Source organism: Lactuca serriola, chromosome 7, assembly GCF_051521515.1.
Source record: "Lactuca serriola cultivar US96UC23 chromosome 7, Lser_US96UC23_V15, whole genome shotgun sequence".
NCBI classification, from domain to species: domain Eukaryota; kingdom Viridiplantae; phylum Streptophyta; class Magnoliopsida; order Asterales; family Asteraceae; genus Lactuca; species Lactuca serriola.
The window spans coordinates 2,623,878-2,634,980 of NC_136414.1; the positions used below are offsets into that span (position 1 = coordinate 2,623,878).

Consider the following 11,103-nt stretch of genomic DNA (forward strand, 5'->3'; position numbering starts at 1 on the left):
AGCAATACTCAATAGGAAATTGAAAACAGCTAATATTATACTGGGGATTTCATTATTAACAGTTATTGGTAATACTGATACATACAATGGGAATTGGGGGGCTAAGATAAGAAAGATGGAACACAATATACAATAATGTAATTAGTTGAACAAATTTGAAGGCAAACCTTTTTATGAACATTGTCACATCACCCCCCCCAATCAAGTTAGTGTAGTTTTCCCTAGCTTACCTAACAGCAACACTACTCAAGCCACCTCTGTACTAATCAGCCTCTTTTGATCTGAAACCGAAACTTTGAGCTTTGTTTCTTGACTCCAATAGTGTGGAGATTGTGAAGTCAACAATGGCCACATAACGTTCCTCTGTCGTGATGTTGGTTTCTTCTTGAAGGTCTTTGTGTGTTGTCTTATGATTCCATTAACCGCCTTTAGGTAGTTACTTGAGTCATGGTCTCTAAGGATTGTGCCATCGGACCCATAAGCTGTTGGATGTTGTAACGTTTCTATTGGGTGTGGGGAGTTTAGGAAGGCCCGAATAGCATTAGCCGCCTTGGTCTTGGTGGAACCAGAATTAGAATTATTAGACATAGCGTACAAAGCGGTCCCAGGAGGGAGTAAAGGATGATGTGGCGACGAGTTTTCATCCGGTTGGAGTATAAACATTTTCCCAAGCGGCGTATATAACAAGCTCTGCATGATGTATGCAAAGAGATAGAGATATTGGTATAGGACAGGAGGAGAGGAAGTAAGGAAGGAGTTACTTACATTTCTATTTAGGCAGGGATGAGAGCGGAAGGTGGGGCATAGACGTTTGAGTAATTGGGCAACATGGTTTGGGTAGTTGCATGAAAAAGCCCTGGGGACGATGTCTCTATGCATCATGACACAGTGAATGTGGTTTTCGTGTAGCCCCAGGCGGTCGAGAATCTTTTGACCGTTACAGAAGACAAAGGGGGAACCAAAGGTGACGACGGGCCGTAGAGCCGAGGCCTTGACAACTTCCCTGGTGAGCAGCATCAGGTTCACCAGTAACGACAGGCTCCCCCCAAGAGAATGCCCCGTGAATTGAAGCTTTGCTCTTTCACCGTATCTCTCCACATGCTCTACAATATGTGGCATCAATTGCTCATATATTCCCTTTGCAGCCTCGTATATTCCCCTATGAACTAGCACCTCTGTTCCCTGTAACATTTTTCTACTTCATTATTATATATATGCTTTTTCTCATTCTCAACCACCTGATTTGCTTACCTCAAACTTAGTCGGTTCAAAGAAGAGATTTGCTTGCCATGATGCCACTGAATCTGAACCCTGCAATTGCCAGTAATTCCCAAATCAGATTAATAATCTTTGATTCAAGTAATAACTTCTCCAAAGATTTGATTCACACTTAAACCAATAATAATAACAAATACTTGAAAGCCATCGACTCCTTTTATAGTTAGGGAGCCCACTCTATCTATTAAAGACATATAAATTCTTCTTTCGATATTAGCCTGCAATTTAAAAAAAAAAGTACCTACCTGGATGACAAAGCAGCGAGTGTATATACTGGAGTCGTCACAAATAAACCATTCACAAGGAGAGGAGTGAATGGACTGAAGATCCTTTGCAGCCTCCTGTTTTTCTTTCTCAGGTGCTGCAACAACTGCTGTCATAGTGGAAGCTGCCATATACGCAGCCATCTCTGAATTGTAGACTCTTGGATTTGGACAGTAATCCGCAACATCATCTTCCTTGTGTTTTGGTTCAGACACGAGGTTTATAAGCCCACCTGCATGGGATCTTACATATGTTGCTGCCGAGGCTGCTATCTCATAAGCTGAAGTACGGTTTATTCGCTTCATTTCCTTTTCACTCACACTCACACTCACAGGTAAGCAAACCGAGTCAGCTGCCATGGCTTCAGCTAAACCTTTCTTCTCCAGCGAAGACGTTACAAATGTCAAATCATAGTATCGTCTCAAGTCGTCCTCCTACAATCATGTCACAATTTTTTATATTTTTACCCAATATTGGAAAGACTATATAGATATGTATACCTCGATTTCTGGGATAACATAGGCCATGTTACAGAGAAAAGCCAGTTGTGAGAAATCTTTGGTATCAGACCAAGAAACTTTATCCAACAGCTGGGAAAATGTTTCCTGATTGATGCTTTCAATACCTTCATCATCGCTATAATCCACTTCACATCCATCATCTTCATCATCACACTCTTTTTCTTCATTGTCGCCATTGATTTCATTACTCTGTTGTTTCTGAACCCATCGGCTTCGAATCTCCATTAACCTCTCTACCCAGTTAGCTCTTTTCTTCTCCATTTCTATATCGCTGCTCACATCTGTCAATTCATGACAATGTGTCTCTTCTGAATCGGTCTCAAACAGCAGTGCCTTGAGGGAATTGGGGATGATAGAACGCGATAGATTGAAGTCGAAAATTCCCATGGAAGGGCTGTTTTTCAACTTAGGCTGATTCATGGAGGCCTTAGCTGAATAGCATAGATTGTTGTCGGAGTATGCTCTTTGAATTCTCGCATGTTGTCTTAAATTTTGACCCGAGATTGAGCGGTTAAGGATGTGTGGTCTCTTTCCTGTTATCGGGCTTTCCGGTTGGCTTGAAACCGATATACTACTACTGCATGCCATCATCAACAACAATTGATTCTTCAGATACCCTGAAACATAACATAACATAACATACACTCTCTTTGATTAACACATGTTTATGTTCTCATGTTATTCTCTGCACCCAAAACAATCAAGGCATAAAAGATTATATACAGAAAACCGGAACCTCGGAAACACCGACAACATAGATCAGTTCCCTTTTTTTATTTCACCAAAGCAAGCAAGCAACACTTATTCTGAGGATGATTCGGCTTCTTATAAGATACTAAATTAAGTTAGTAATAATAATAATATAAACAGACATATCGGGGTGGTTTTGTTTTTGTCTGACCCTTGAAACTATCACACACTTCCAAACTTTGACCGGGTGACGTTTATAAATTGGGTGATGGGTTAAAAAAGGAGACGTGGATTACTTGTAATAGGCAAAACCCGAAACCCGTTCTATCCATCCGATCCGTTCCGAATTCGGGTAGAACAGGTAATGGGTATGAACATTCGGGTAATAGGTTAACCCGATAATAATATAGATCGGGTTTTAGGTATGAATATTTATTTTCGGGTATACCCGAATACCCAAATTCGTTTTTTAAATAATACCAAATATACAATGCAATCGCGTACGCACACTTCAAATAAAACAAAACTGTTCGTTTCCTTCTTATGAACGACGGCTCAACAGTCAACGCAAACTTGCAAAGGGAATACGACACTGAAGCTAAAGTCCTGAACCGTCATCACAATTCTCAGTTTCTCTCTATCGCACGTAATGTAATTAAAAAAGTACATAATAATTTGTATTGTTACTATAGATGTACTTGTTAATTATATGGAGTAATTTCCCACCCAATTTTTTATTAAACCAACCAACATATAAAAAAAAATATCAATAAGTGTTATTTAAGAAATTTTCGGATATACCCGATAATTACCCGACCCGACCTCAAACCCGAATACCCGAAACCCGAAAACCCGAATTACAATATAGGTCGGGTATCGGGTATTATTTTCTTAAGGAAATACCCGTTCTACCCGAAACCTGAAAATTTTACCCGTACGACACCAGTAACAAAGCAAGAGCAACTACCAATCAAAGAGAATGCTCTAATTTATTTGTCTGGTAGCTGTCTTGTCCTATACTAGTAGTAGTATAGCATGTATGGAGTTGATATCAATGTGACGAAACTTTAGTATTAGCGTTCTCTTTGCTTGAAGCATCCGTCCGTTAATTTGTTCCAATATAACAGGACAAGTGAAAACAAATCACATCATCATCATCATCATATTTATATAAAAACTAAATCCAATCATCACTGCTACCTGAGTCGAATACTATACATTTTCTCACACTTCAGGAGGTCATCCGTACAAATATTCTAAGGAATTTACAACAACTACAAAAAGGAAAAATTCTGTATTCTGCCATGGCGATACAATCAGATACCTAATCTTGTCCCTCCGTAAAAAGACTATGCATGGGTTCATCAAACTAGTTGTTTACTTTTTTTTTTTACTCAAAAAATGATTATTAAGAAAGAGAATATGTATTATTATATATGTTTTTTTTCTGTAAATATAAAATGGGACTTCCAGGTGTAAAAGTGTTGCACAAATAAAAGTTAGAATAAAAAGCTGTATAATGTTAGAATAAGAAGTCAAAGTATAACGATACCTTTATTTTGTTACTTTGTTTCCACCAAGGTTATACTGTTTCGTGTTTGGAGTTGTAATAATCTAATCTACAAACAATTTAGTCTTCTTACATTTGGACCTTCTTTTCTCCAAAGATAAGATAAAGATTTGTATATGTTTAGGTGTAGAGTTGTTCAAACTTGTTCTTAACAGTTAACACTTCCAAGTTCCAAGTATTTTTCTAGATACCTTTGTTTTGGGATTTTGTTATCAGTACACCCATACGAAATATAGTCCATTTTCAAAATATATAGAATTTTTAATATATATTAGGGAAAAGTTCCAATAAAAATAACCACAAAAAGATGAGAACCGGTCACTCACATTTTAATGCTGACATAATTTTTATTTTGTAGTTTTCTTTTTAACACTTGCTGATTATAAAAAGAACATATTAAAATTAATAATTTCTCATTCTTTAAAATTGGATATCAATATTGTCATATTTTTTAAAGCAAAAGTAAAATTATGTTATATCATTTACAGTTTAATAAAAATGGTGATCATTAAACTCTGTGAATGTTGTTAAATAATTTTTATATTATAAAAAATACCGATATTGATATTTAACTGTAGAGTAGAAAAAGTTATTATTTTGATATGTTTCGTTATTTTCTAACAATATTCAAGTGTAAAAAAATTAAAATTATTATATTTTACATGATTGGTTCTCATCGTTCCTAATTTTTTTGTGGTTCCAATTTGAATTGTTCCTTTCAATATTAACATATTTTAAACATTTACATGCAATACGATATATAAATTAAAAATATAGCTATTTAATCAATGTAGGAGGGGAAGATTATCTTAATATTAATAATTGATACATGACTTATGCTAAACATTTATCCATAAAACGTGTTTTTTTTTTTTTTTTTTTTTTTTTTTTTTTTTTTTTAAATGTTAAAGAATATGCACTATTTTTGTACCATAACAACTATCATTAAGTTTGAGATGTATAATTAGTTTATCAGTTCACTCATTATTTTGTTTTTGCAAGCAATTTAGTTTCATATATTAGATAATCCGATGTCATTTCTTCCTAGGTTTTTATCCAATCAAATTATATAATTATCGATCCTACTAGAGGCCTATAATGAGTCCATATTTTCCGAGTAAATTATAGTTTTGGTCACTATGGTATACATCTTTACGTAGGTTTGTCATATTTTTGGAAATTTAACACCATTAATCCTTATGTCTAGTAAATCCTCCTATTTTAGTCTCTCTTCTGATTATCATCTATACCATTCCTTTAAGTATTTATGAAATGATTAAAATACCACTAGTTTTGTCTTTTCTAATTTTTGACATTACTATCATCTCTGGGACTATTTCTATAAAAGATTGAAAAGATGTCTAAAAGCTTTCTATAAACCATCAACTATGCTATTCACCTACGCCCCATTTAGCAAAAATAAGCTAGTTTATAAGCTTATTTGTTGTAATTTACTGTTCCATAAAACTATAAAAGTAGTTTATTTTAACTTATGAACTAGCTTATAAGCTAGCTTTTAATAAACTACTTTGAGATAGATTTTGATAAGTTTATGAAGTTTTTAAAAAATATTCCAAATGTGTCCTTAATTATATCTAGTCTTTTTTTTCTTTTAGTTATATATCTAAAAGTCCATTTATATCATTTTACATTCTAGTCTAGCTTATAAACTATTTTTATTAAACATTATTAATTCATATGCTAGTTTATCAGCTAAAAATTAGCTCATTAGCTAGTCTGTCAACATGACCTTAGTACTCTCTCTGTCTCTTCCATTTATGAAAGTCCAACACCACCTACTCCGCCTCCTTTCACCTCTGGCATGGCATTGGAACCACCTTAACCACCCCTTCACGATGGACCTCCTCTCACACACCTCCACCTCCGACCACCGACTCTCCCTCTCTCATATGCAAACGACTCTCTCTTATGTATCTTTTGCCTATAATCCGACATCCATCTCTTTCTCTCCCCCTCTCTCTCTCTCTCTCTCTCTATATATATATATATATATATATATATATATATATATATATATAGGTTCAAATGTGGATTGACATCTATTGTACGGACGTGTGGGCAATGTTATTCTGTAAGAATGACAAAGAAAATATGTTGTTTGATTATATTAATACGTTCAATCTTACATAACTATTGTCATTATCACACATTATTACTAATTAAATCATCTATAAGGTTATTATATACTTATTATTATTATTCTCATTTTGTCGAAATATTGTCAGAATGTTTATTGAGTCGTATTCTGTCAGAATGAAAATGAGTGAAAAACGATGTGTGAGAACAAAAATGAATAAGAATTAATGAGAATGCATGAAAATGATGATATTTTTGTAAGGTTGAACGTATTCGCATTACTAAACAACTTATTCTCTCAGTAATTCTCATCGAATAGCACTGTCCACAGTCCATACAATAATTGTCCATCCACATTATAACCTAACCCTATATATATATATATATATATATATATATATATATATATATATATATATATATATATATATCCCCTTTACAACATCGGCCTCTGGGCGAAGATTAGTGCAACTCCAATTTTTATTTTTGGGTTCAACTCCGGACGCTGGAAACTTACAAATATGGTGTGGCCTTAGGATAACCATGAGGCTATGGTGGTCTCGAATTGAATCTTGTTTTGGTCTATCTACAATGTTGTTATGGAATTCAACTTCAAATTGAACAAGTGTTAGGTTCGTCAAAGTGGAAACATAGTGTAAGGTGTTCGGTAGTGGCCCTTGGTTCTGTAGGATACATTGGGCAGTAAGGAGAGAGGGAAAGAGACGTGCGATAGTTATGGTGCAGGTTGTTGAAGGCGGTGAGAGGAAAGAGAATAATAGGTAGGGAAAGTTGGTGATGATGAAGGTCAAAAGAGGGGGAGTGGCCTTTATCTCCAAGACTAAAGACCCACTCACTTTTAATGATTATAGGTCGATTAGCCTCATCAGCTGCCTCTATAAATTATTTACTAAATCCCTTGAAAATCGCATAAAAAAGTCAAAAGTTAGGTGGTTGACTAAATTCAAACAGGTTTTATAAAAGTGCGCAACATCCTTGATGGTCCGTTGATCATAACAAAATTTGTTCTTGCGCAAAAAAGACAAGAAAAAAGTATACCTTCTCAAGGTGGACTTCGACAAAGCATTTGAATCTATTAATTGGAACTACCTTGATTTTATTATGTCTCAAATGGGGTTCGGGAACCGATGATGATTTTGGGTTAGGGGTGCCTTGCTTCTTTGAGAGCATCTATCCTCATCAATGGCTCACCAACTAGGGAATTCCCTATTCCAAAGGTGATTGCCAAGGGGACCCTCTATGTCCTTTTCATTATTGCTATGGAGGGATAAAACATGGCTATGAGATCGGCTTCTCAACTTTCCCTTTTTCATGGCATTCAAATCCCAAACAACGGGCCTTCTATTTCACACCTTTTTTATGCCAATGATGCACTTTTTCAGGTGATTGGACTAGTTCTAGCTTTATCATTTTGGCTTAGATTCTTAGATGCTTCCATGTCTCTTTCAACCTTAAAGGTGAACTTTCATAAGTCCAGGGTGTTTAGAATCGGAGTGTCAAACAACGAGATTGTCAACTGTGCTCATATTCTTAGTTGTGAGGCAACTTCCTTTCCATTTGTTTATCTAGGTGTTCTGGTTAGCGCCAACATGTCTTTAAAACGCAACTGGAAACTTATAATTGAGTGTGTCCATCACAAGTTATCCAAGGGGACCCTCTCTCCCATTTCCTTTTCATTCTTGCTATGAAGAGGTTAAGCATGACTATGAGATCGGCTTCTCAACTTTCCCTTTTCATGGCGTTCAAATCCCAAACAACGAGCCTTCTATTTCACACTTTTTTTTGCCGATGACACACTTTTTTAGGTGATTGGACTAGTTCTAGATTTATCAAGTTGGCCCGGATTCTCAGATGCTTCCATGTCTCTTTCGCCCTTAAGGTGAACTTTCATAAGTCCATGGTGTTTGGAATCGGAGTGTCAGATAACAAGATTGTCAGTTGTGCTCATATTCTTGGTTATGAGGCAACTTCCTTTCCTTTTGTTTATTTAGGTGTTCTGGTTGGCTCCAACATGTCTTTAAAACGCAACTGGAAGTCTAAAACTCTTTCATTTGGGGGTAGACTAAATTTGGTCAAGTCTGTGTTGTAAAGAAGAGAAAAAATCTTAATTTCTGTTATTTATGGTGTCTTGTGGTGCATGTGGAATACAAGAAACCACAAAGTATTCAACAAGATTTACTCCTCTGCAACTAAAATTGTGGATTGCATCATCATTATAGTGTTTAATTGGGTCAATTTTAAGGATGGTTTTGGTGTTTGTAAACGGATCAATTGGGTTTGTTGCCTTTTAACATTTTATAAGTTTTTGTGGTGTTCCCTTTTTGTCGACTTTCCTTCTCTTAGGCAGGTCTTTATCTTTCTATAAATTTCGATGTTTAAAAGAAAAGCTCTAAAAATATTATGGGTATATATTATAAAATTTTGCTCACTGTTTTCCTAATTTAATTTTAATTATGTCTCTCTTTCTCTTTGGAAGCTTTTAATAAAGTGAGACATAATAATTGTCAACAAGTATAGAAACAAGAATAAATGCTAAAAAGCATGGGCGGTATCTGTATATGTATTTGATGCATTTGGGTCCATATATAATTAGGCCCCGTAACAGTGTTTCTTCCATATAAAACTGACAACTCACGAGACATATGACTTATGAGAATCTGGTCCCACTTAAGTCTTCACTGATAAAATACCAAAATATAACATAGTACTATAAAGTACTATTACATAATGAATACTACTAGTATATAACTAGAACTATATGAGGAAAAAATATACTAGTGACAACCGGACAATAATTGCTGTCTAGAATCCAGATGAATTGCTCTGTCAACTAAATAATCAAGTAGGACTATTATTTTCTTGCTAGTTACATGTTAAAACTACTACAGTATTAAGAAAATTGCAAATTCTTTTGAAAACAATAATATTTAATGTAGAATCGACTAAATAAACAAATATTATTTTCATAAAAAGTAAGTAGTAACTTGTATAATTAATTAATTAATTATTAAATAAACGTTTTACACATTGATCACGAACATCTTAAGAATTACGTGCATAACTAATAGCACAAATTAAAACAAGTGAATTTTGAATCAAATTAGCATCATTAAAGTGGGGACATGCATACACACAACACAACAGCTAGCTGCTAGCCCATCAATATCATATTGAATAGTTCAATCAATATAGATTAGCAGCAAGCGCATGACACAACGGAAACAAATTAAGTTTGTTAACCGCTCAAGTTATACACAAATTCCATCGATTTGCAGGATTTTTCTCAAACAGTAATTTCATAAACAAAATCCCAATACATACCTTATACCTTGAAGACCAATCTGCGATCAAACTCAAGTTGTTTCCGTAACGTATTGAATCGGACTTCAAATCTGTAACAATTACACCAACAATTAATTGATTAAACCAACTATCAATTTTCACCCAACCTCCTATATTTAACTCAGCATTCCGATCATTTGGATCCATCGGTCGATACATGAAATATATATCTCCATGAATTGCTTGTTTCTGTCATTATTTATTTTGTGTTGTTGAGAGAGAGAGAGAGAGAAAGACGTACATGTCCTTCTGCGATACATAGCTCCAATCGACGGAGAACTTTCGCAGTAGGAATACGAAATATGAACATAAAATATCACGACGAATTTCATAAAAAAAAATTATTAACCAAACGAACGCTCCAAAATTTTATCAGCACTCAATTCAGTTGGGTATATATCTCGATTAAAAGCGTCTTTTTTTTATGTATGATCGGTGAGAGACAGAGAAAAACTTACATGTCCACTGCTGCGAAAGCTCCAATCAATGGAGAACTCCCGCAGCAGGCTTGCGATCGAATGTATATATTTATGATGAGTTGATCCAAGCTTTTCTTCTAGAATTGATCAATCTATCGGTTGTCTCACAAGTTTCTCAAACAATTTTCGATAATTCAAATACGCATATGTATAGAAAAATACCCACAAACACAATATTTTCTTCTTCTCTCTCAAGAAGGAAGGAGAGATTAAATTTTGGGTCACACTCTTTCTGTGGTTAGTGAGATCTGGTAAGACTTTTTATATGGCCACCTAAGAGAGAGAGAGAGAGAGAATCTCCTCACGTGGTTTTTCGAGCTTGCCACGTACCCTGACCAATTTTATTAATATTATTTTGACCTTTTTGCCCTTTTGCATTTTTAATCATGAATTAAGAAATGTCAAAATTAGAATTACCAATGGAGTAAGTTTTGACTCTAATTCGTTTCAAATCCTTAAAAATTTTACGGGTTTAAATTTTAATTTTTGATTCGTTTATTCGTTTAAGGCCCATATCCATTTACCCTTTTATTAAATAGGTTGAGTATGAATCATTGTCAATTCGTTCAATTTACAACCCACATATATATATATATATATATATATATATATATATATATATATATATATATATATATATATATATATAGGCATACTTAGTCATAAGAGTCATGCATGATCTTAATACTTTATGTTAATTTTATCTCAAATAATGAACCAAAGGTGCCTAATTAGCTTAAATATTTCATTTTCAGTAACAAATACATGCTCGGATGGAAAAGGAAGCGGAACTAGCGATTGGAGGCTTGGATCTTGGATTTTGAAGAAAGAAGGATGTTGTTGG

General features: G+C 34.6%; 1 protein-coding gene across 4 annotated transcripts; it reads right to left on the reverse strand.

The window, feature by feature from the left end:
* Positions 1 to 35: 35 nt before the first annotated feature.
* Positions 36 to 10,479, reverse strand: LOC145062036 (alpha/beta-Hydrolases superfamily protein). Of its 4 annotated transcripts, XM_079009649.1 has the most exons (6): positions 10,239 to 10,479; positions 9,760 to 9,830; positions 2,043 to 2,680; positions 1,524 to 1,976; positions 1,252 to 1,311; positions 36 to 1,182 (listed from the first exon to the last, which is right to left on the reverse strand). In XM_079009649.1, exons 3-6 carry the CDS (start codon positions 2,652 to 2,654, stop codon positions 247 to 249), a joined length of 2,061 nt encoding a protein of 686 aa, XP_078865775.1. In that variant the 5' UTR covers positions 2,655 to 2,680; positions 9,760 to 9,830; positions 10,239 to 10,479; the 3' UTR covers positions 36 to 246. The 4 variants fall into 4 exon arrangements, with proteins under 4 accessions (XP_078865775.1, XP_078865776.1, XP_078865777.1 ...); XM_079009650.1 differs by lacking the exons at positions 9,760 to 9,830; positions 10,239 to 10,479 and adding an exon at positions 2,800 to 2,902; XM_079009651.1 differs by lacking the exons at positions 9,760 to 9,830; positions 10,239 to 10,479 and having other exon boundaries at positions 36 to 690; positions 766 to 1,182; positions 2,043 to 2,883.
* Between the last annotated feature and the right edge of the window lie 624 nt (positions 10,480 to 11,103).

What these genes read in the sequence shown, in the direction of transcription:
- LOC145062036 (XM_079009648.1), bottom strand. Translation starts at nt 2,699, where the DNA reads ATGTTATGTTATGTTTCAGGGTATCTGAAGAATCAATTGTTGTTGATG. An exon ending in CTCGCTGCTTTGTCATCCAG is followed by an intron (nt 1,312 to 1,523) that starts GTAGGTACTTTT and finishes TGGCAATTGCAG; the next exon opens with GGTTCAGATTCAGTGGCATC. An exon ending in TTGAACCGACTAAGTTTGAG is followed by an intron (nt 1,183 to 1,251) that starts GTAAGCAAATCA and finishes AAAATGTTACAG; the next exon opens with GGAACAGAGGTGCTAGTTCA.